The sequence below is a fragment of the Apteryx mantelli genome, chromosome 2, assembly GCF_036417845.1.
Source record: "Apteryx mantelli isolate bAptMan1 chromosome 2, bAptMan1.hap1, whole genome shotgun sequence".
In the NCBI taxonomy this organism is placed as follows: domain Eukaryota; kingdom Metazoa; phylum Chordata; class Aves; order Apterygiformes; family Apterygidae; genus Apteryx; species Apteryx mantelli.
The window spans coordinates 123,086,822-123,112,554 of NC_089979.1; the positions used below are offsets into that span (position 1 = coordinate 123,086,822).

The 25,733-nt window shown below is 38.0% G+C and overlaps 1 protein-coding gene across 1 annotated transcript in view; it reads left to right on the forward strand.

Annotated features, from left to right (window-relative positions):
* The first annotated feature begins 339 nt into the window (after positions 1-339).
* The window catches only part of TOPAZ1 (testis and ovary specific TOPAZ 1), a 42,576-nt gene continuing 17,182 nt past the window's right edge, over positions 340-25,733 (forward strand). The window contains exons 1-9 of the mRNA XM_013950701.2: positions 340-1,117; positions 1,292-1,693; positions 3,317-5,792; positions 9,716-9,783; positions 12,305-12,435; positions 14,548-14,609; positions 16,943-17,055; positions 18,767-18,852; positions 19,524-19,661. Coding sequence (XP_013806155.2) covers positions 340-1,117; positions 1,292-1,693; positions 3,317-5,792; positions 9,716-9,783; positions 12,305-12,435; positions 14,548-14,609; positions 16,943-17,055; positions 18,767-18,852; positions 19,524-19,661 — 4,254 coding nt within the window. The remainder of the gene's footprint in view (positions 1,118-1,291; positions 1,694-3,316; positions 5,793-9,715; positions 9,784-12,304; positions 12,436-14,547; positions 14,610-16,942; positions 17,056-18,766; positions 18,853-19,523; positions 19,662-25,733) is intronic.

Sequence of the window (25,733 nt, forward strand, 5' to 3'; positions counted from 1 at the left end):
GCGAAGAGGGAGTTAAGGGTAAGAGGGGGCACCTCTGGCCCTGAGAGGGGACGGGCGCGGCAGGAGGCGACGCCTGAGGCGACACTTCCCTCCGCTGGCGCCTCCCGCCCTGCGCCTGCGCAGGCGCCGCGCAGCGCCCGCCTCGCCCTGCGCTGCGCTGCGAGCGGCGTCGAGGGACGGTGCGGCGGGAGCGAGGCGAGGCGAGGCGGGCGCGGGCGCGGGCGCGGGCGCGGGCGCGGTGCCGCTTTCCTCCCCGCCTCGTCGGGCGCGGCGCGGCCTTCCCTCCGCTGAGGCGCGGGGCTGCGCTCGGCCCTGCCTCTCCTCCCCCCCCGCCCCGCCATGCCGCAGCTCAGGTCGGGGAAGGCGATAGCCGCCGCCAGGGCCGGGCTGGCGGAAGGGCCCGGCGGCGGCCCCGGCTCGCCGGGCGGCGCGGCAGCGGGCAAGCCCCGGCGGAGGCCGGGGGCCAAGCGCGGCGCCCGCCCGGCGCCGAAGAGGAGGGCCGAGTGGCCCTTGGCGCCCTGCCTGCCCCCTGCCTGGTCCCCCGCAGCCGCCCCCGAGCGCTGCGCTCCGCTCGCCTCGGCGCGGGAGCGAGGCGGGAGTAGGCAGAGGCTCCCAGGTAACACAGGCAAGGGGAGGCGGGGCCGCAGGGCTGCTGGAGGCCCGAAGGATGTAACTCGGTGGGTGTCAGGCACCGCTGGCTCTGAAGAGGGTCAGGCAGCGGCAATGCCTGTGGGAACGCTCTGGGGAGAGGCGATAAGCAGAGGGATAGAGCAGGGCCGGCAGCCGTTTTTCACTGAAACCAGCTTGCAGAAGGAACTCTCAGCAGAGTTTGGGAGGAAAGAGCATAGCCCACAAGGACTGAACCCTTTGGGTTTCCAGGAGAGTTCAGGGAGCTCAGGAGTAAAGGGCGAATGCGCCTTTATGGACCTGAAGTTGCAGATCTCATCCTCTGACGAGGAGCGTGAGAGCACAGAGAGGCAAAGTGTTTGCTGTTCGCCAGAACCAGAGGCGCTGCGACCCGCAGAGGGGACGTGTAGTACTGAAAAGGAAAGTCATTGCTCTTTAATAATACCAAATCTGCAAATCTCAGAGCTTGAGGAGAGTTTGGGGACTCGGAGTAAGGGAAGCGCCTTGGCACAAGTAGGGAGGATGGAGAACAAGGAATGGCATTCCTGCATGCAGCCAAGAGTGCTGATGCTTGAGGAAAGCTCTGAAAGCCCCCCAAACAAAGGCAGAAATAGGTCTTTGGAAACTGAGCCCCAAGGAAAAGTAAAAAGAACTGACAAGGGAGAGAGATCCTCCTTGTCTGAACTGAAACCTCAAGAAAAAGTAGTGGCCCCAAGGAAGAGGGATGGGTGTCCTTTGACAGGATCAAGGGAGCCAGGGACTCTGGAGAAAAAGAAGAGATGTTTAAGCAGAAATGGTGGGGCGTCTTTGGTGAAACCAAAGCTACAAAGCCCGAGAAAGACGGGTAGCTCTTCCTTAGTAGAGCTGCATGCGCAGCATCCAGCGTCCAAGAAAGGAACAGTGATTCTGAATAAGAGGGACAGACGCTCTGTGGCGCTACCACAGCTACAGAGTCTGAGCAGCCAGGAACAACCAAGAAACCGAGGAAAGACGCAAAAGCATGCCATTATGGAAGAGCAGCAGAGCTCAGACCCTCAGGAAGAAGCAGGTAGTCTGGGGGAAAGGGGTAAGCACCTGTGCTCCATTGCAGAAATACAGGTGCAGAGTGTGGGTTTCCAGAATACGGGGAGCTTGAGGGCGAGGGACTGGTGCTGGAGCAGGGTGCCGTGAGAAAGGACAAAGTCAAGGGAGATAATTTTTCTATTGCAGATACAGGTGTCTGTGTGGGGCAACATCATGAGCACAGGATAGAGTGGCCAGTCCCCTGTCTCAAAGTGACCTGTGTAGGGCTGCTCACTTAGCTCAAGAAGCATAGTGAAAAGACCGAGGGACTGCTTTGCATAACTAAATACTGGCCTTAGAAGAAAACGGGAGGCGAGGCTTTTTTTGAAGAGAATGGAAACCTCTGAAATTGGGAGCAGAAAAAAAGTCTTTAGTAGAAAAGAGAGGAGGCCATGTAGCCTTTTTATTTTATTTTCCTTCCTTGAGACTAGAAATAGAAAAGGGAAGGGGTGTCAGCAGCAACAGGCCCCTGAGCAAGAATTGGGTTTGTACTCAAAAATGATCAGTTCATTTACATGTAGAAGGTCAGACACAAGCAGGGAAAGAAGAGGCAGTAGTTTCAGCTGAGCTAAAATAAAAGATAGTTAATTTTTCATTTATTTGTATATTACTGGATTATTTTCTTATGTATATCATGTTGTCTTGGGGTTTTGCTCACCCTTATAGGCTGCTATTCTTTATTTTCAGACCTTGTTGCTGCTTTTTAATTGCTATTCTCTGTAGAATCTTAAAACCTGTAGAAACAATGGTTGTATTTTAGTGTATTAAGAGAGTATTGTATCAAACTGACAATTTTGAAAGAAGCTTAAAAAAAAAAAAAAATGTACTCCTATTTTTCTCAAGACAATTGTCCTAAAAGACATTCTTTTTGAGGAAGATGTATCTTCAAAATGAGTACATTCAAATGGCAGGTATTTGCTTTAGGTTATTATTAATAAATACTTAATATAGATACCATATTCTGAAAAATTGAGATACTAAAACTGTATGTTACTTTGAAAACTGACATCTTAAAATTTTACCAGTACATTTTTGAGTCCATTCTTCAGATGAAATTCTCAAATGTACAGTTGTTTTAGGTAATCAGTATTTGCTCTTAAATAAAAAGTGTTTTATAAAAATGCAAATCCTGCAGTTTTTCTGATTCATCTTGAACTGTCTGGTGCATTTGACTAGACTATATACCTAAAATAAGGTCTATATTCTTATAAACAAGCTTTCATACAATATAGAATCCAATATGTAAACAAAAGGTTTTAACAAAAATGTGAAAGGCTGGTTGTGCAAACAGCATCTGCGTTTCTTGCAAGACTTGCTCTAATTTGGTTTCCACCTATATTTTAAATTACTTGGTACTTCTGATTTCCTTGTGATATCCTTCGGGTTCTGTTCTTTATCTGTGCATTTTCAGAAGACAAGACATAAATTGATATTGTGAGTTTGCTAATAGTGCTCACTTCACTAGTTCACTAGTAAAATGTAACAATGATTGTTTTTACATTATACAGCATAATGGTTTTAGGTAATCTTGAATGTTCTTTGCCCTTCTTATAAAATACTGCAATACGTCTTTTTTTTTTTCCTTAGAGTATTCTTTAATGAGACCATTTCCTTTGTTTTTAACCAGTAAAGGAAAAGTGGAAAGAAATTGAGCAAGACTCAGGTACACAGGCTGTGAAGGAGCTCAAGACAAATTTAAATAGATCGGAAGATTCCAATGAGAAGAAACCTTATTCCTCTGAATCTCCTAAAATTGCCACATTGGATGGGACTCAAAGCAAGAGATTTCTATGCCATTCCTTGGCAAAAAGGTCTGGTGTACAGTGTAAAAAAAGAAAAAACGGGATTGATCAAATAAAGTGTTTACAAAGCTTTAGTGTAAGTACAGCTGAAAAAGCAAAAAATATATCAGCAAAGTGTGAGGCTGAACATTGTGGAAACACCCTAACCCATTGTAACTGCTTGCCATTTGTAACAGAAAAGAATCCAGTTGTGAGATTAGAGGCCTGCAGTTACATAAATACACTTGTGAAGTCTTCGGTTAACGGAAGTGCCAGCAGCTGTAAAATCAGTGGATTCTTCCATGTAGCCCAAGGTAAGGGGAAGCCTGTTTGTCCTGATGGTACTGTAGAAGAGAGGGATATGAACTGCAGCACTAATGGAATGCAAAATGAGAGATCACCCCTAAAAAGAGGTTCCTTGTTTAGTAAAGAAGAAAAACATCAAAATAGAGGAGGGTATTTTTCATGCCTTCAGAGTGAAAACAGTAAGTGTTCACAGGAAAGAAAGTGGATTGGCAGACAGCCTAGAAAAAAGTTGCAGATTGTTGAGAAAGCAGCAGTCCAGAATGTTCTCACGGACATGGCTAACAAATGCAGTGAGTGTGGGTTAAAAACAGAAGATCCAGTTGCCACATCAGACTCCTTAGCAGTCTTTGGACTAAATCACAAGGAAATGACCCTGTCAGCTTCATATGATCATACATCAGATCTTAATATTGGAAAAAATACTCATGAAGCACAAAATACATCAGTCAGCAGAAAAAATAGCATCAAATTTCTTGCACTTGAAGATTGCTTTAAGGAGACATCTGAGCGCTCTGTGGTTGCAAAAGGAGAAAATTCAAACAGTGTGGCACCACAAGATTATTTTGCTAACTCAGGTAGTCTGAGAATGCTGACTCAGGTCTGTGATGTTTCTAATTGTCAGGAATGCCTGCCAGATGAAAATCTGAATAAAGCTATTAAGAAATTGGAACACTCTACCTGTCAAAGAACAATACCAATGAGTGGTAAAAATGTGTGGCCTCTGGAATCATGTGCAAGGACCTCTGAATGGTTTCATAAAGATCACAGGTCCATCTCAAAAGGAGAAAAACTTCTAAGTTCTGGCTTTGAGGAATCCACTGATAAAAGCAGTATTGAAGCTGTAGGAGACAATGCTCTGACAGGCAGTTTGAGGCAGTTGGATCTTCATATATCACCAGCAGAAATTAACAGACAATCTGCACATAAAATAATGGATCTGAATACTGAATGCTTGACTTCACTTGGAACGCCAGAATCCTCTTCCTTGGATATTTATGGGACTTTGAGAATAAGTAGCAATGAAAATCTGGAATCATCAGTTAACACAGGTAGAAGTTCCATAGCTTTTAACCTTGATGATGTGCAAGGAGTTAAAGCAACCTTGAATTCTACAACAAAACAAAAAGATAAAAGTAAAGGAGCCGTAGCAAAGAGAAACCCCTCTATGATGGTCCAGAATGGTACATCTACAGGTAACAACAGCAGAATAAACCTCAGCCATAAAGCATCAGTTGTGAAGCAAACACTTTCTGATTTAAAACTAATGAAAGTGTTGAACACTGGAAACCTGTCAAATTTCAAAATTCCTTTACGCAAAAACAAACCTGAATCCAGAAAGTTGGACGCTGTTCTTTCATTTGGAAGAAAATCCTGTAGTCCACTAGAAGTTCTGGACAATGCTAGTGTTTCAAAAAGGCAGAAGAGAGACCAAGAGACTTTTTTGGTAATTTCTGAGCAGCAGCCTCTTTCTGTAGTGAATGATGTCTCATCTACAGCTTCCATGAAGAAAAAAGCTGATGATATCCACAATAAGGACTTTGAGCATGATGGCTCTGAAGACCTTTCGAATGAGATATCCACACTCCCTGAACGTGTTTCTTTCTATCCACATGCTGTTGTTGAGAGACAGCTGGAGTCATCTGCTTCTGACTCTCGGGCTACTGAACATGTACCAAAATCTAATCTTTCTGATCATTCTTGGAATGCAATTAACCACCCTGTTGCATTAGAAGTACATAATGATAGCAAATCAAGAGGGAATCTTTCACAGCACAGAAGTGAAAAATTTCCAGATGTTCTTGAAGCTTACAAAGAAGATATTCTTGTGATTGATGTGATCCAGGATGACCCTGACCTTTTTGGAACCAGTGATGATGAGGACCCTTCACTCACGGACTCTGAAAATTGTCCTGCGAAGAAGTCCTGTAGTAGCATCTTCATTACAGAAGAAAAGCCAGAGTTTAAGCCTCAGTATCCTGTCATTTCAGAAAATAAAGATTTGGTAGATCAGTTTAGGTATGCATATCATTCTTTAGGATCGCAATACTCTTAAGTACTTTGATCTCATATCAGTATACTTTGGTTGTAGTGGTTAGGCTTCCTTACGCAATTTCACCAATTTCTGTGTTACTTTTAAGTGTCAGAATTGGGTTGAGGTATGACAGTATTCTGAATGTAAGTACAGTATTTTATGGTATTTTCATAAAAACTAGGATAAAAATGAATCCAAGGAAAACTTAGTCTAGAAGAATTGGTCTAGACTAAGTGAAGTGAAATATGAAAGTATAAACAATGCTAATTATTAAGAGTAGTATTCTTAATAAATAACTTAATATTTTTAAATATCTTTCTTTAGCAGTGTCCCTTTGAGGGTAGATTTTTAGTTGTAAAGTGGTATACTGCTTTGAAATATTTCTTACTTTCTAATGGTAGTTTATTCTCTTGTTGGATCTATGTGAGTAAATGGTTGTTTCTACAATTGCATTGTTTGCTCTTCTTCCCTGCTTTTATCCTATCCCCAAATGTGTGAACAGTTTTGAATTCTGTAATTTGGCTAACAGATTATAGATATTATGCTTCTGAATCTTCATTCACAAAGTTTGTGTTACAAATAATTCAGCATTCATGTTTTTCTAGGTTTTGAGGAGATGATAAAAGTCAGTGAAGGAGGGGGAAGAATTTAAAAGTACCACTAAGCTTTTACAAAAGAAGCAGTGGTTCTTTGTGGGATAGATTAACTTGTCAACTCTGCAGTCTATTTTCTCTCTAAATTCTGATCTTTGCATTTGATAAATGAGTTTTAAGATTAAATTCTTCATCTTATAGGGAAAAATGTAAGACTTTTACAGAATTTTCTCTAAAGATGAATCTCATGAGACTTTTTTGGTTTTGTTTTGTTTTAATTTTCTTCTGTGCTCTTTCTAGCTGGCTTTATGCTATCTTTATTTTAAATAATTATTTTCAGCATTGCACTATTTTTTAACTGCATGATTTTATTTGACTCTTTGCTCTCTTTTTCCTTTCCCCTTCATTAAAATCATATGCAAAAGAGGAAAGGAATTAAAGGAAAGGAAGTACATTATAGTAAATCTATTAAAATGAGTATTCACTTTGTATTTATATACAGTGTATATTATATTTTATATATGCTATATATTAGAATGAATGTTCACTGTATGTTACCCCAGGCTAATAATGGCTGTTCAGAGATGGACACGTTTTTCAACTGCCTGTGCCCAGACAGCCCTTGCACAGAGTGAAAGACCAGAACTCCTGAACCCTTTCCTACCATGGCCAATAGACACATATAAAGTTTGCTGTTTATATAATACCAACAGAAAAATTTGGGGGGGGGGGGGGCTTTTAAGTAGTTTGTAAGGAGGATACATACTCCCTTTAATTAGCAATGAGACTGAGTTAGACTAACATTGTCAAAGCATTAGATATATGAATACTGAACTCCTTTGACTTCTTATCTCATGCACATACAATTCTGCTCCATTGCAATATTAATTTGGAATGCCACTTCCACCTGTCAGCATAGAACAGTGAGTCAAATTGTAGTATTGTTAGCCATCTCAAACTTGTATAAATTCTAGTATATATGCCTGTCTTCCATAACATTTGGTTGGAAAACTAGATCTTCTCACGTAGGACAGCAGTACAAACGCTTAATGGCTGCAGAGGTGGTTGTTGCTGAACATTTTCTTTAGCTGTATCAATACATAGTTTTTGTTATGATTTCCCTTCAGACTAATAGGAACAGCAGATGATGATAGAAAGAATCTATATACAGGTTGCCTGGATCTTTGCTAAAACTCTGTGTTAGTACGTGTATGCCTGGGGACCAACTTTGGTATGTTAATTTTGATGTACTGATATTTTATGCTGGCATTGGTACAGAACAGTGAGACCTAAACTTCTGCTAGCAGCAAGTTATTGTGAAAGTGCATAGCTTGGTCGTTAAAAGCTTTTAAAATGTGTTCCACGTCATCGATGATTTAATTGTGCTTAAATTCGAATTGTAAAGAAAACCATTGGTGCATTAATCTGTACTATTCCTCCAACCTCAAATTCTGGGATCGAGGAACTTGTCAAAATGACAGTTGGTATAATGAAGTAACACTTTTCATTCAAGTTTTCTTGTGAAAACCAAAGCACTGGAACTATGTGAAGGATGTAACAGGTTGGTTTAATAACTGCAAGTGTTCAGCGGCAACTGTTAGCAGTGTGGATCCCTCCACTCCAATTCCTCCCCCCCCGCCCCCCCCCCCCCCGCTTTGAGTCTAAACACCAAGACATTTTTATCCATTGATGCTTTTCACCTTTGACTGTTTGTGATCTTAAGTCAGAGGGGTTTTGAAGTTCTGAAAATTCAAGGATAATAATTTTCAGATGCTGAATTTCAGATAATGGAGAGCACATCTTGTAAATTAGAACACATTGGTCACAACAGTGATTAAGGTCCATATTCAGATAAAGCTCTTTTGAACTAACAAGGCACCTTACAACCAAATGAGGAGGCACCTAACCTTGCTAGATGTCTTTCTTTTCAGCTGATGTCTGTGAGTGAGTAGGTGTTTAGCCCCTATCTGTGACCCACTAAGATTCAGGAAAAGCTGTGTCTGTGTGTGTGTCTGTGTGTCCTGAGTGGTTTGATTCAGTTAGCACACTCTGACCTCTAGGTTATGTAGGACTGGTTATTCCTCTCATGGTCGAATTTTAAGAGAAGAGTGAGCGCTGCTCACTTCCAGTCATTAGTTGCCTGTCATCAGGAAAGGACTCGGGACCTGCACCCGGAATGGGGCAGTGAAAGTTCTTTGCAAGAACTTATAATTAATTGTTTCCATAAATATTTCACACTACACAGTTAATAGAATTTGATAAAGATTTGGGAGTGGTTTTTGATGTGAACATGAAGTCTCTTTTTCAGTCTTTTGACAGTTCTGTACTTTCAGTTTTAAGCAATGTTTATGAAGGTGACAGCTTTCTGGATCTGTGTGTGCTGCAACTTTACAGAAAAAGTCAATTGTTGTAGGCAAAATGACTCAATTTTTGCATTTCACTTAAAATGTATGGTCATGTGGGTGGGCAGTAGGGAGAGAGAGGAAATAAGCCTACAGAAAGCCTGCCTCTACCAGAAAGCCCTCTCTTCTCTGCAAACTTGCTTTAACTTGGCATGAAACTCTGTTTCTTAATATATCTTGTAGCTCTACATACATATCTGTGCCTGAATGTTTGTGTAGCTTAGAATTACGCTTACTGGGAAACTTCTTGATTTCCACTAAATTGCCACAAATCATTGTTGTTCCATTTTAATAGGCAGCTTGCTGCCGTTATGGTTGGTCTAATTCACCAGGCATGGGCTTCCAAAGTCTCTAATGATGCCACATACATACCCACGTGCGCACATATATATATATATGTATGTATATATTTTACCTTTTGAGCTTTTCTAAGGAGAAATACAAGATTTTTTCCAAATTATCTTAAAAATGGGTGAAGTAAGAATCTTTCTATAAATGTTTTTGTTACTGTCTTTGGGGTTCATTACTATGAATTGTCTTGAATACAAAATTATTATAAATCACATTTTTAGAAACGCGTAAATTGGCTCTTTAGCACAATATTTCCATAATTTGCTATATAGTGAAGATTCTCTTCCAGTATTTTAGGCAAGGGTGAAATGAGACGATAAGCTATTACTAGAAATTTCCACGTTTGAAATGCCTTGTCTTTACTTAAGTGTAGATCTATAGAGATGGACATAGGATAGACAAAAGAGAGAGATTTAAAAACAGTCTAATGAGGGCAGTGTGTTGTAAGTAAGGATTCTGTCCATAGCTAAAAATATTTATTACTGAGAACTTTGTGTGGAACTGTTTAGATTATTTTGCTTTTCTGCTAGAAATTTAAAATATAACTTTTTTTCAAAACAGAGACAGTATGGTACAAGAATCTGGAATGTTGAATGATACTGAAAATTTCTGTCATTTGGTGCTAAAAGGTAAGAGATTTTGAATGGACATTTTTGAATGCATACTCAGGAGAAGAAAGTAACAACAAGGATGTTCAATAGCAAAGCCTAGAATTTACACTTCCCAAATAAAATGAGAACCTGTCAGTTCATTAATATCTTTTATCATGATGAGGATTTATTTCCAAAACGTATATAAAACAAATGCCTTTTGAAACAAACTTGAATTTTATGGAGAACATCTACTGTTCTGTAGTACTTGTCTATTGGTAGTCTTTTTTTTCTTTCTTTCTTTCTTTCTTCCCCTCTTATCTGACATCTCTGACACTAGGGGCGAGAAACAGCTTCCTCTCTTAGTTGATGAGACAATAGGAGGACACTGAGTACTGCCATACTGCTTTGGAGTTTGACTCGTGATCTCACTTGGTTGTTCTCTTGTCTCCATCGTCAGACAGAATTTTATAATAGCTTTTTTTCTAGGTTATACTTCTGTTGTTTGCAGATGCCATCCCTGTTCCTCAGACAAACTCTTTCTTTTTAGGGACACTTTTTTTAAAGTAGGATACTTGGACATATTTCTTTTTCTTCATGTTGTAAACAGAACTCTCCAATGAGGCAGTATCTGAACGTGGTCTGTTTTGTCTTCTGCAGCTTGCATATAGACCTACTATGCAAAGTGCGTCTGATGTGGAAGTTTCTCTTAGGTTGGAGGTACAGAATTTTGACTTTGAACAGAAGCTTATTTCTGACCTACTGGAGGAGGCACAGAGTGCAGAGACTGATTTTGAAGATTCTTGGTGTTTCTGGTGTCAGTTGTCAAGTTGCTGTTAATCTAGCAGTGTGTTGTTATGTTCAGTTTTGCTGCAGGCTTGAAAGGTGTCTGTGATGGACAGTACCTCTTCTGGGGTTTTGGGGTTGTTTTTTTTTTTTCATATTAATGTGTTATTCTCCTGCAGAAGGAATGAGTGTTATGGACAGATACAGCCTTCTGAAGAAAAGGGAGAGACTGAATTTTCCCTTCATTATAGTGAGTGTGTTTGGGGGAGAGAAGTTTTAAAACTTCAGTGAGTAGAAGACAAGATAAAAGGTAGTGAGGATTTAAGAGCTCCTGAAGAAGTTGAAGCAGGTAGGGAGACCATTGAGGAAGAATAGGGAGCAGATACACAGCTAGGCCTTTGGGGATGTAAAGAGACAGGGCCAGAGGGGACTATGCTGTGGTATCTGCAGTACGGAGGTGTTTGAAACCAAACCTGGAAGCAAGAGCACCTGGAAGCTTCATGATGTTTTGTTTATACTGCCTTTTACTTCTGTTTTGTATTATTTAATTGCATCTGCATTTTCTTAACTAGTGTGTCATTGTATTTCATATTCTAATAAAATCTTGAGGCTGGTAAGTCTATGGATATTTTTGCAGTGTTTACAATAAGGAAAAAGGTTTAGGCAAGTTGTGCTTCCCAGGTCTGAATAACTTAGGAACCAATCACACTCTGAAGTTACCATGTGTATACTGATCTATGCTTGGTGTATGCCTTTCAAAAATAGAAATGACCTGTATAGAACAAATGAAGGATGACTATTCTTGGTAATTACTGAGGATTTATGTATTTATTTAGAAATATGCGTTACTGCTTTGGTGCCTTGTATTGCATAGTGAGATCATTGCTTCTTGTCTCAGTGGCTTCACAGAGTGTAAAAAGGGTAACAAATGCTACAATTAAGGCTGAGCATTTTGGATGACATCAACCCTCTTCATCTTTCAAGTAGAAATATTATATACATAGCCTTCATGCAGATGTGACTTCTACTGATGAAGATGTAGAGACCACTAACTAAGATAAAAGCTTTTCCAATAATAATCTGATTCTTTCCTCCAGTCTCTAGACAACACAGTGCAGTCAAAATTCATTCATATGATCCAGTGAAGTTGTGGATTTCTTTTCTGTGCAAAGCTCTTCATTTTTGTATGTAAGGGCTTCTTCAGAATGCTGTAGACAGGTGTTTTGTTCATTTCCTGTGGCATCTCCAAAAGGTGTTGAAATTTCCTAACACTGAATTCTCACTGAGTTTGCTGTATTATGGGAATTTGGAGTTTCTCAGTTATCTTTATTTAGTTCTGAGTTGCATCGTGTCATTACAATTAGCTAATCTCCTTCTCCAGCAAAGTCTAAGTCTTTATTTGCATAGCAAATTACCATGCATATCTTTGGCTGTGCTTTAATAATAAAACTCCACTGATTTTATTCTTAAAATATTGAATTCAATATTGTGTAAATAAACCTGTTGTACTGTTCTACAGGGACGGTTACGGGGTTCTACAGGGACGGTTACCCATGCAGTATGGGTAAATTTTTAATTGCAGATTCAGTGTAATACTTACTTTGAAATGGTTTATGCTTTAAAGGTGAAATAATTTTACATAAAAATTTCACATTTAGGAAGTCCTAGGAGATCTTAAATGTCATTGCTATTAAGTCTTTGAAATAGCTAGGAAATAAAAACTTTGTCTTGTGGTATGGAAAATGCATAAAGTAATATGTTTATAAATTTTCAGCTAATGAAATTAAAACCCACAATTCATTGAGTGGAAGTAGTCCTTTGGGAGGTGTTACTGAGGACTCTTTTGAAGATGGGCAACTGAGCGAACTAGATGAACTTTTAAAGGGTTCTGACATGGATGAAGAGGTACTGAGAAGTCATGCTTTCTGTCAATGAATAATTTAAGAAATGATAGTCCATGTAATTGGATAACTAATTACTAAGGTTGTTTCATCAATGAAATTTTTAACTTCTTATAGTAAAGAGAATACTGCTTTCATAGTTGCACAGATTACTGTGTGCTGCTGACAGGCTGAGAGCCTTGTTTGACAGAACTTGTGATTTTCTTATCTGTCATTCAAATTGATCTTCAAATTTGAACTCAAGCAATATATTGTCATATCAGTTACTGTAGTAATTCTGTATTAACAATTGTATAAAAAGTACTGTTCCAATAGATATCCAAGAGCACTTCTATGCATCTGTAATATTTTTACATAACATAATTTTAAAAACTTGGTGCTAAGCCCTTCTCACCCCACAGTCTCAGAAGGGTGGGGTGGTGCTGGAAGGCTGGGGGAGCTGCACAGCTGGCACCTCAGAGGGGGAATGTTCTGAGGCTGGTAACGCAGGCAGAAGTGTCACAGCATAAACGTACCGACTTCCTGGCAATTCAGAGAGAATGTTAAGCCATTTTCATGCTCAGTGACATTATCTGACCTTTCTGTTTTCCCCTCTCTCCCTTCCCCTACATAATTTAAGTCTAGGAATTTTAAGACTTGCTGAAATTTTTTGCTATTTCCTTCTTTGATCATGGATGGGAATTTGCATCTCGCTACCAGTCAGACATAAGTGCTGATAGTGTTCACTGTTTTTCCACTCCCTCATGAGTGGACAATGGATTTAACTGGTTAAGCTAAACTGTAAAACTCACATGGCTAAAAATTGGTAGGTGTGTGGAGTAAGTAATCAGATGATAAGGAATCAGTTTCCCTGCTAGAATTATTATTTAAAAGCAGAGTAGAAACATTCCTACAGTGAGTGAAATTAGGGCTCTTAACATCTGATTCAGAAAGCAAACAGGACAATTTTGTCCCCTGACCTCACAATAAGAGAGAATAAAGGAGTCCAGCAGTGGGCTAGAGGAAGGTTAATAGCATGGGAGACGTCAATAGTAGCTCTCTATGGTATGGACTGGTTACTGGAGGAGTAGTACTTGTTGCAAAAACTGTAATTGTTGCCAAGACACTCCCAGATAGGCTACTTCTGGCTTTATAAAATCAGTGTCCTGACATATTTGCTTTTCTGTGCTGTCTTGAACAACAGTAGATATCTACTTCTACTCTCACCTAAACCTCGAACTTAACTCCACAGACTTGCACCACAACGTACACGTTGCAACCCTAAACCTACCGCCATATGTGGATGAAAAACTAGCTGTGCGGACTTGGGGAGGGGTTAGAAGGGCAGAACACTTCTTACAAGTACTCTAACAGTTTCATGGGGTTTTTTGTTTGTTGTTTTTTTAATGGCTTTTCAATCTTCTAGTGCTGTGAAAAGGACAGAAGCTAACCGTGGAGAAAATCCTTAAAGTATGGGGGAACTGGTGAAATGAAATTTGGAAATCTGATGAGAGCATATCCTTCTCTAATTCTTTGGCTGTCATAAATTTATGATACAATATGAAGTTAAGCAACTTATTTCATGAATAGTGGGGAAAAAAAGCCAGAATTCCATGAGTTTGCTCTATATCAGTCCCTTCAGATTCTCCCCCTACCCCCAGATATCTTAGGTGCTCTTTCTTCTGCATTTTGGAGGATTTTTTTCCTATATTCTCTGACATGCAGCTGAGTAAGAGCCTTGGATTTTTCCTCTATGCAGCTTTAAATTTTCACTGAACTTTGTAGGAATGTTGTTTGTGGGTTTTCTACACATCTGTTGGCTACAGCTAAAATTAGGTAGTGGGCCTCAAAATTATGGGGAGGAAAGAGAAATGAGGAAACACCCATTCAATCATGTCATCCTTTTTCCCATTAAAAATGACTATATTAAAGATCACAATTTGTAAAAGTAATATGCCAATTAAAAAGACTGCAAGAATAACACCACAGTCCAAATACTGTTTTTATAGTCAAGACTATTATCAGACTTTTCAACAAAAGACTTCTAGTTTTACATCTGTAGTGTAAAACATAGCAGGCTTGTTAGTGCTGTGCTGTATATAAGCAATCTGAACGTATATTTTAAATATCCTCACAGTTCAGGTTTGCGGATGGGATGGCTGGTACTAAACAAGAAAAAACAGGTGAAGCTGGAAAAAGGTATGTATATTTTGGCCTTTGAGTAACCTGTGATGTTCCCCAGTCACTGTACAAGTGAAAGGTGATGTTTTTATCAGAACACCATCAGACTTTTGATTCAGTTTTTCTGTTATACTGCAACAAGGTGTGAAAGAAAATAAATATGTGAAATATCTCATTATGCTAAGTACAAAAAGGAAATTACAGTTGTAGCCTGGTGCATTAATAGAAGGTATTTTGTCCTCTGACTGGTGACTGAATACATCCACTTTATGCCAGTGTCTTACCTATTCTGGCATCTCAAAAGGATTATAGTGTTTAAGTTATATTTCCAGCCACAATAGCACTTACCAGAACTCTTAAAAAATTCACTAGCCCTTAATGAAACTTTAAGCTTTCTTTGCTGTCTCTTGGGACTTTTCTAAAATTGATGGAAGGATTGAAAGACTCTCATTCAAATTCAGGCTGACAAATCTTTGAACAGCAGTAGAAGAAGGTGCTTAAAAATGTGACATGGAGTTAAACATATGCGTAACTGTTCTGCTAACTTCAGGCTGTGCTTATGCTGTTTGTTGTATGTGTGACTTGAACTGTGAGAGTAAAATACCCCCCTCTGATATCAAGCCCCAAAAAGAAGCAGAGTAAGACTTTGTAGAAAAAATATACCTAGCTGATGGAATAGGTAAGTGATAAGAAGAAACAGAGTAACAGACATTCCAGAGTTATTTTCACAGTAATTAAAAGACTTCAGCTTGCACAGAAGAGGGCATTGCTTTTTTTCCAGCACCAGTCACATTTATGTGACAGAATTCAAATTTAACAGATGTCCATTAAGTAGAGAATATTGCATCTGTTCATTAACCAGCCAGAGAGCTTCAAACTTCTCCTGGTAAAATATCCATATGAATTTATTTTAGTAGCATAAATAGCTCTTTATGCTGTAGCATAGGTAGATTATGCTAGATAAAAATGTATGTGCAAGTGATACCACATTACTTTGCATCTTTTCCCTAACACAGCATCCGAGCAAAGATTCACTTCCTTAGTTGAAGTGTAGCCATCTCTGCGGTTATAGAAGAAGCATTTATTCATCATTTGGAATCAAACTATTTTTTCTAGTTTATTCAAAAATACTACCATTGCAAAGTTTCATCTAGAAAAAACTGTTCCTATTTAGCAAACTCTGCTTCTAGTGGTGATGTAGTTAGAAATTGATTGTATAGCTATATAGTTTACAGTTCTTGGGAAAATAGTGTGTAGTTTGCTGTTTAGATGAAAAAGAGAGCTGAGGTTGTTATCCTGAAGGTAAGCTGCTATGAAAATCCTGTTACATTGTAAGCTGAAAACTTTGGGCAACTAGATTCACAAATTTGTTCCTCGGGAGACTAATATACCAGCTAGACTAAAAATAAAAATGGATATTGAAGGGATTTGCGCTTATTATTAGATGGAATTTATTCTTCTCTGCAGTAGCATTTTTTGCTTCAAACTATATTAGAAACAGCCCACATTTTAGGAAAGACTTGAATTATCCTGGCTAGGGAAAGTATTAAATAAGTAGTGGTTTAGAAGCTAGAACATTTCCCTCATAAGGGATAGCAAGTCTGTTTGTCTCTCTAAACAGCAAGCAGGCTGAAACGTCCTTTGTACTGAATCTAGGTACTTAATTGATGGGGAAAAACAGATCTCATAAATGGGGATTTTTTTTTCTATGGCTTCAATTACAAATAAAGATATCATTTAAGTATTTTGCTAGCAATATTTGTATCTTATTTTGGAAAACATCACATTTCAGTAATTTAATTGTCTGTAACATATATATTTGGGAATAGATAAAGGCAGAACATTTTTTAATTGAGATTCCCTTCGAAATTTTCTAAATCTGCTGAGTATAACAGGTTATTAGAAAAGAAAACAGTTGGCTCCTCAAGTGTAATTTAAAAAGCTTTGTGGATGTTTTTGGCAGAGATTACATAGCAGTTTATTGAAAAGGAGATGCTTCAAAGACAGCAGAAATCATCTCAACCTTCCTCTCAGTGGAGTGAAAAAAACTAAGTGGTTCGCGGGTGCCTTTTCTACTTATTTACTGAATTTGATATAGTTGCACTTTAGGACAGAATAATCTCAGCTGATCATAATCCGGTGTGACTAGGCTATGAGAGAAATGAAAGTAAAATTGTTGGGATTGCTAGCCATTTAAATTTACAGAGAGTGTTTAAGTGTTACTTTAACTGTTGGAGAAATTCTTATCTTTTATACACTTAATCCCACATTTTAGATATTTAGTATATGGGAGAAGCAACCGTTTAATTTGATTAAACAAATGTGTGTGTGTTTGTTTTAACACTCAGCAGTGACTGTAAATTTAAAGATCTTTTGAACTGCGAACTTCAATCAGGACTGACATTGCCTGCCCTGAAAGTAAATGTTCCCAGTGAAGGCACAGTGCTGAAACCATGGACAAATGGTTCGTATCCTGTATTAGTAAACCCCCCAGAGTTTTTTACTTGTGTTTTATTTCTCCATAAAATCTTAAAGGATTTCTTGAGTTTCTGAAGACATTGGCTTGAGTTTATTTTAGTTTGTTTATAAAGAAGCAAAAATGGAAGCTATCATATAGTAAAGTTAGTTTTTGTTTTGTTTTAGCAGGTTCCCATCTGCTAATGTCAAATAGCAGTCATTTTATCTTGGTATTTATAGTTTTCAGATACTTCAACAGTACAGTACTGCTCCTATTCTTAGTATTTTGACGTGCTGTATTTGAGCCGCATTATGGCCAAGTAACTTTTTTAATCAGAGAATGTAACTGGGGTTTTGTTTTCTGTCAGCAAAGCTTCATAAAGGGATTTGCCTGCTTTGCCAAAGTTTGGAGCTTCCTTGTTTATGCCAGCTCAAATGTTTGTGAGGCATTCACTAAGCTGGATCAAGGAAATGATCTACGTTTAATAAGCAGTGCTTTGTTTCAACCTTCTGTATTAGGAGAGAGTAAAATAGAGCCTGCTCTTCTCAAGAACTGTGCCGCCAGGATGGGCTGTGTCACTGTAGTGTCTGCGCCCCTATGATTTGTCATACGGTGAGAAGGGAGAGTGCAGACTGTTGAATGGACCTGACCAGAAGCTCTGGGCAGTGGGGACAACAGGAAGTGGCCGGAGCAAAGACTTCTGAGCTCCACAAGATCTTGCTAGCATTTTTCTGCCTGTGGTGGATGATTTTCCTCAGTATTTTTTCCTGTCTCTAGATTTATCCCACTCTAAATTTACCAAATTCCCCACCACCATCACTGCCCAAAAACGTGCAGCTATGCCACTAGCTACCATTCACATATTTAATTATTCTACTTTATATTTCTCCTTCCCATCCCAGTCTCCATTCCATGTTTAGTAAACTCTACAGAATAAGAACTATATACCTAGTATAAGTGTCTAGCAGAGCATGCCTCGTTATTGGATGTTCTTTATTAACTATAGTTTGTCAGAAAATGCTAGGCACCCTGCCTTTTGAATAGCCAGTTCTTTCAAGGTACCAGATGGGCACCCCAGAAAACAAGGTATTCAAAAGCTCTTACTTCTCTTTAAAACTGGATTTGAAAAATAGAACTCATAACCTCCATTCGCATTATTAATTCTTCAGGGAAAAAAAGGAATCTCAGGTATCAAGAATAATTAAACTTCTAAAACTAAGTTTTTGTTTAAAAGCCAGTAACTTGCATTGGGCTTGAGCTAGATGCTACACTGCCTAAAAGGTATGGATTATGAAAGGTTTATTTTGATTCTGAAAACAATAGTTCAGATTCATTCTTAGTGATTTGGGAATGCAAGGATTACTGATAAAGTGGTGCTTTTTACCCTTTTGAAATTAAAACTCTGGCTATTTCCATTCAATTTCTTTCCTCATCTCTATAAATCAGATCAGAGACCTTGGATAAAGTTGTAAATTTTTTAATTTAAATATTTACTGTTAAGCACTTACTCCCGAAGTTTGTTTAAAAATTCACTTTAAGGATAATTAAGAAACTGTGACTTACATTACTGGTTTTAGATTGTATTAGTCAAATTTTCATTAATCATTGCCTTGAATTGAAGGATTTCTAAATATAAAGGAAAACAAGATAAGTGAGTGTGTTTGGTATGATTTATTTTATTACATGATCCATTTATTGTCTTTATCCTAATTTTTAGATTTCAGATTTTCAGGACAAAGTTCTCTACTGCCATTGCAAAATTACGGAGATTCTGAGCCATGGAAGATGGACAGAAATGTAAAAGTGAGTTGCTAAATCCTTAATGATTTCTGACACTTTGGCGCTAATTTTGTTATGGATATTCAAACTGTTGTCCATGTGTCTGTTCAGAAATTACCAGCCTACGTGGGCTTACATTTAAGAACAAAATCAATGATGAGGGGAGAGCTATTCACTGTGGAAGTTCATTGATTTCTACTTCCAGGTTAAACAAAATCAAATAAGGCTGTTTAATTTATTGTTTTTGTAGAACTGAAAAGCAGAGAAGGTTTCATATGTTCAGGAGAGATGCATGATTATAGTGGGCACTGAGAAGGGTAAAGGAAATTAACCCAAAACATTCTCGGATTGTTATCCAGAGCCATATAGCAGTTTGTCACCTTTATTCCTCCTTTCTATTTTTTGTCAGTCTTATGTAGCTCTTCTTATGTTGTCTTGTCTAATGTGGTCTTCAAGACAGATTTTCGTTGTGTTAGGCAATAAACAGGCATATAATGAGGGATTAATCTTGGTCTGGTTTGAAATGTTGCAGATATAGTGTAGAGGTGAGGGTTGTTCCAAAGGTTTGATTGTAGATCACTTCACATATTGTTTGCTTTTATTTATAATACCTATGTGTTTTGAATTTCTTAAAAAAAAAAAATTGCTTTTTTTTCTGTGGGATTTTTTTGTTTGTTATATTTTGGTTTTTTTAGGCTTCCCATTCAATCCATCAGCTCCTGGAGATGATTGAATTGCCTCGTAAATATTGCAGACTTTATTTCACGACTTTGCGTGGCTGTGAAAGAGCAAAATGTTGGTTTTGGCATGTTCCTGAACAAGGGGATGAAAAGGTAAAGAGATCTGTTGAAGAAAGGAAAAATTGTAAGTGAGAACACATTTTTTTTAAAATGCAAAACAGAATCTTCTGTATTCATTTATATATTGAGAGTGAGTTAATTTCAGAGACTGATGGATCAGAAAACCCCCAGAAAGTTTTCCTATCAAGGTCTTTTAACAGTTCTTTAAAACTCTTATCCAAGGAAGATGGTAGAATTTTGAATTTGGAGAGTTTTTAAGAGAGCAGATATCAGCAAAAGGGCAAGAATTAGGTTATAGAGTAGTAGAATTGGGAGACTGAGACATTTCCATCCCAAGCATCAGAGACCTCTAAGCAAACTCAGGCTTTGTATGTATTCTTAAAGTCAAGAGCCATTTACAATATATTACTTATTGCAAGTTTTGTGTAATGAGGGATTTTCTATTCAAAGGTGCTCTAATCTCTTATTATGCTGGCTATTCTCATCATATTTGCATGCAACTCTGCTTCATCTATCGTTGTGCAATCTCCTGATCAAGTTTCTTTGACAGTTCATCACATAGTGCATGTTAACTCATTCAAATACAAGTGAGGCAATAGAGTTATTTGGCCCCAATAAAATTAGGGTATGTGAAAGGTGTGAACACAAACCTCTTTGAAAGTAATTCATTTAAAATTGAGATGGTACCCATGGTTAACCAGAGTTCTTTATGAAAAGCATTCTTACTACTTTGAAAGGTATTTCAGTTTTGCCAGCTGAAAGCATGGAATCATTAAAACCTTAATGTTTGCAAAGAAATGCATGTTGTTGAAGGACATGTCAGTGAACTGTTTTGTAAAAAGAAAACTTTGAACAGACATCGAACTTGTATATTTTTAAGAGGCCATCTAAGTAGAAACGCCCTTGCAGCATCTGCATAACGTCTCTGCATAATATGGTAGGTGATGTGTGTAGAGGGACTAATTTCAAAAAGGAAAAGTACATCTCACTGCTGTACAAGTGAATGAACCTGCTGTATTTGTGGTGAAGTTTATAACTTTCTGATTATTCTGTTAGCGAAAGCATATTTTGGACACTTTTGCTAGAATAGATCACTGAAAGAATATCTTCTTGAAATTTTTGCTAAAGTAACGTGTCTACAGCAGAAGCTAGTATTAACTGAAAGAAATGTGCTGTTTGCATTGGTGATGCCAAGTCCATGACCATTAAAAACAGTGTTTTCAACGCTTGATTCTGAAACATTGCCGCAAGTGTTTTGTAGTCGTACTATTTTACAGCTCCCAAGCTGTTGCTGCTGAAAAGTTGCTTAAAGTATGTCAGATTCTGAATTAAGCTGCAAATGTCAGATATATCAGAAGTTAACCACAAAACGCTTATCTAGAAACCAAAAACACCTCTTTTCATCAACAGCTTCACTGCATACTAGTGGTTACGCATTCTCAGCTTTAATAGGGTTTTTCGTAGGAAAGTTTGTTTCCCCCATGTGACAATTCCAAGTCATGGTCTTCATTTTGTGAGGGTTTTTTTTATCATTGCAATTGACAACTGCTCTAGTGACTCTGGAAATCTGATGACCGACTGCGTACAACAGTTTTCAAATCAGCTACAAAATTACTTTTCTAGTGATGGGCAAAGTAGACGTATTTTCAACCATTTAACAAAGAAATTAAGGATCTGTAATACTTCCAAGAACAGCGCTAGGCAAACTAATTGTCTTGTCATGTAATAAGATTTTGGAATTGTCTCTCTGAGATGTAGGTGGTTACATAAGCCACTTAAAAGCAAGCAGTACCCAAACTTGGCTTTATCAGGTCTTAAAGTTTATTTCTTAGCTATTATCTTATGTATGAGTTATGATTTTATCATTAGTGTCAATAAGTAAGGAATTACAGAATCACAAAGCAAAGAATAACTTTGGTATATTACTAGCTGAAACTGATAGAGTCAAATATTTTAAAAGAAATTAGCATCTAAATGAGCTCATCCATCTCCCTGATGACTTAAATGTACTTTGCCAGAATTTTAAAAATAAATCAGTATAATATGTTTTTCTTAATGTTTCTCTTTTCCTTTTTATGTTTTGGAAAAGAGCTGATTTTTTTTTTCTAATGCTTTGCAACCCCTTTGAAATCTTATATAACTTATCTTAAAAACTAATATAATTTCTTGAGAACTAATTCTCTAATTGACTGTAGGAAAGCATGCTTTCACATCAGCTGAAGGTGAAGAACTAAATTCTCTGCCTAAAACTGTTAAAAGGCCCTTCCCTCTGATTTTTCTTGGGATGCAGCACTCCAGCACACTTACTGTTCTGCCCACAGAGCCTAGCCTGACACTATTTTGGGTTTGGTTTTGTTTGTTTATTTTTTAAAACTGTCCATTTAAAACTGATAATAGGCCAAGTACCTCATGGTGGCACCAAAGTACATAAATGGAAGATATGTAAAGGAGCAACAAAGAAGTCATCTAGTCAAATTATGAGGAAATTAATCTCTTTAGGAACTGTTATACAGACTGGTAGTCCACTTGCTCAGTACTATTTTTTCAGTGATGATCATTACCAGAATTTTTGGAGAAGTATCTTTCCCCATAATGGAAATTTCTTCCTTTTTGTTAAGTAACTGCTGGATGCTTTATAGCCTAAGCTACTGGGATTTAATACTCTTCACAGTTGTGGTTAATCATACAACACAACAGTGATTTAATTAATAAAAACATCATACACTTTGAAATCAGCATACACTTGAGCTCAGCAAATTCTACAGGCTACCAGTTTTATTTATTTTAAAAAAAGTTGTCTTTAATTTCACTCAGTGGCATCACTTTTGTATTAGGCAGTAGTAAACAAAACTATTAAGACTATGTTTTAAATAATTCCCCAAAGAGAAAGGAATGTTGTTAACTAGGTATAGACATCTGTTATCTTTCCAAGAATGGCTGTCTTTCAGAGTGCTTACAGCTGTGTTCATCCTGTCCATTCAGCATTTATAGGAAATAAGGCTGGAAAATCTTGATCACTTAATATTAAAAAGGCCCTATTAACTGAAAAATTATTGATTCAGGTATCTGAAGTCTTAAGGATCTTGGAGAGTCTTTAAGTGTAGAATAATGGTATGCTGCTTCTGAGATTTTCAAATGACTGGACTGTCAGTGTCTCTCTAGCTCTAACAACTTCAGTAGTTGTAGGCATTTGCAGAAAGCTGTTAACTGGAGTTGCTGTCTATAAAAATAAAATAAAATAAAAAAGTTTGTATGTTGTCCAGATACCTAGAGGGGTCTCACTGCAGTTTAAAATTTTGTTAGTAGAAGAATAATGTTTTTGACTGTAAGCTTAAAATGGCAAAATGGTAAGTCAGGAGTACTGATTTGGCCTGATCTACTCAGCAATATTGTCATCAGTTATGGTTAAAATTACTATGCAGGAATGCAAAGCTAGTTGATTAGAAAAATCAGTTACTAATATATAGAAGTATTTCTCCTTCATGTATCAGTAGTGTGTTGTTTTGCAGTACAGGTGTATTCATTACTAACACTTAGTGGAGGGAAAATGATCTTTTTTGAAGGAAGAAAGGCACCCAGCACACTTCTTTCTAACCTAATTCTTTGAAGTGGCATGGACTTCTTTCTTAAATTTCATTCCCCTTCATTTTATAAAAGGGATTAAACATTTGCCTGTAGGTATAGTAGATGCATATCACTTTCCGATGAGATGTCTTAAATTTGACAGTTGAGATCTTTAGTGCAAACCTTCTTCTAGTCTTTCTGGTGTGACTGGTCCAACCAGTGAAAAAAATCTGTTTTGAGAGTGTAACAAATCAATGATTTTATCTTCATGTACATTTAGAGGCCTCAACTCAAACCATATTCCAGAAGGAGGATGCAGCTCTCCAGGTCTCTGGCTGTAGAGTACACCTGCAGCTTCTCACTGAAGCTTGGGCAGGGGGAGATGTTGTCCTTTTCTGCAGGTCAAGTGCAGGTGTCCATTGGTTGAGGACTTGTGCCAGCAAGTAAAGGAGCGGTGGGAAGAAGTCAATAGACTGTACAGCAATGTCAGAAATGACAAAGAGGTTGACCAGATCTCCTCTGAGGCCCTGCAGACACGAGGCTGAACCCCCAACTATACCAAGGGAGGTGCAGCCAGAGCCTGTGCTTATCAGATTGGGAAATGGAGACTTCCATAATGGCAAAGACTGGAAGCTTGTGACTTTAAGGAACAGGAAGACAGCTCCTGCTCCACCTGCAGATCTGCAACTGCAGAACAGGTTCAGTGCCCTGGGAACTCCTCCTTGCAACTCCTCCTTTGATCTCATGGAGTGAAGGGCTGCAGCATGGGGTTTTCCCCTTATTAAATATCACAGTCTGTTCTGAAAGAATTCATAAATTTTGGTGCTTTTTCTTATAAATTCAGCACCTCGTTATTTTACTGTGGTAAAACTGTGGTATACCAGATAGTCAGTTGCTTGTATAAAATACATACCCATTTTGTTACCATTTTCATTAACTTGTCATGTTAAATGATTTGTGAAATCAACTGGTTAGGTTCACAGAGCAGCGTGGTCTTTGCTACCTTTTGAAAATGGGAAAATTGCCACTTTATTTTATTTACATGGAGGGAATATTGAGCTCTTCTGCAGATAAATTAACCTAATTGATTCTTCTCTGGCATTAAATGTTGTCGTTAAGTTTCTGTGCCAATCTCTTGGAAAGTACTCACCAATGAAAAAAGATATACTAACTTTTTTTTTCCAAAGTAGTTCTAAGTACTGCTTTTTTTTGATCAGCTGCTTTCTGACAGTTAATGTCTATTTTGGAGTAATTCCCCACAGGAAACATTATCTTCACATTCATTGTGGTTTTGCTTACTAGAAGATTCTTTCCTGTCACAGTTCAGAGGCAGACTTGGGCAAAATTTCCCCTTGAAAGTTTATTTTTTAATTATTATACATGTACCCTCATCCAAAATCTATTATGATTAACTCAGAATTTAGAGACTCGTGTTTTTACATGGTCCATAGGTTTAATTACAACTTTTATGAATTGAGACAATTGAATCAACTTAAGCCTCCTAGAAGCCGGAAATGAAGCACACAGTTAGGTTCTTTTATGCATGCAATGTAACTTGTCCCAAATCATTCTACAACTGGATTTTCCAAGCAATTTCGCTAATACTTGGAACAGTCATAGCTCCAGATGCAATCTTGGCTTTTTTGGGAGTCAGTCCAAAGAAGGAGGAAAACAGATTCCAAAAGAAAGCAAATTAATTTGCATAGTGTAAGCATGTGCTGGAGTTTGTTTTGGAAATGCCCTCAGCCACCTGGGGTTGTAGATTTGGATTAAATGAGTCCACCCTTTGCCAAATGACACTGCATTTATATTAGTGATCAGAGATTCTACATGATTCTGAAAGGGATGTCTTAGACCATTGTCCAGTGCCACTATGGTGCTCTTTAAAAACAAGAACAACTTTTATTTATAATCAACATACACAGATGTAGAATTGTCTTCTTGTTTGACTTGGTGATCTGAACAGGCTATTGGTCTTAAGGAAAAATGTCTTGGCCGCAAGCCAGCATCTTGGGCTTTGATGATAATCCATTCACTGTGTAACTAAATCCGTGATTGGATCCTGTCTAATTCTGTATTTGAGTTTAAATATAAACCCAACTTAGTTCTGTAATAACACGATTACAAATTCAGGGTGGTTTGTCTCTTGATTTTTGATTATTTCACAAAATAGTATTAAATATAAGACCCATTTAAGTAGCTGTGCAAAAAGGTTGTCAATGTTCCAGAAGTGACAACAGTTATCAGAAATTTCTTTCTTCCAGCTAAGAATTCTAAGATTTAATCTCATCACTCTATTCTTCATCTGTAGAGCTGAAGCAAAATGCATAAGTATCACAAACTGAGGTTAATATGTTTTTTAGGGCATTGTTAGGCAAGATGTTAAGATAAAAATGTTCCAGTACAAAATTTCATATTAAAATACGTAAATATAGATTTATTTTTTTCTAATCAAGTGGATCTGGGGTGAAATTGTTCATTAACTCAAGTTAGTTCTGAGATTTTTCTTGTATGCCGTTATGAGTGGCTTTGGGGGAAGAT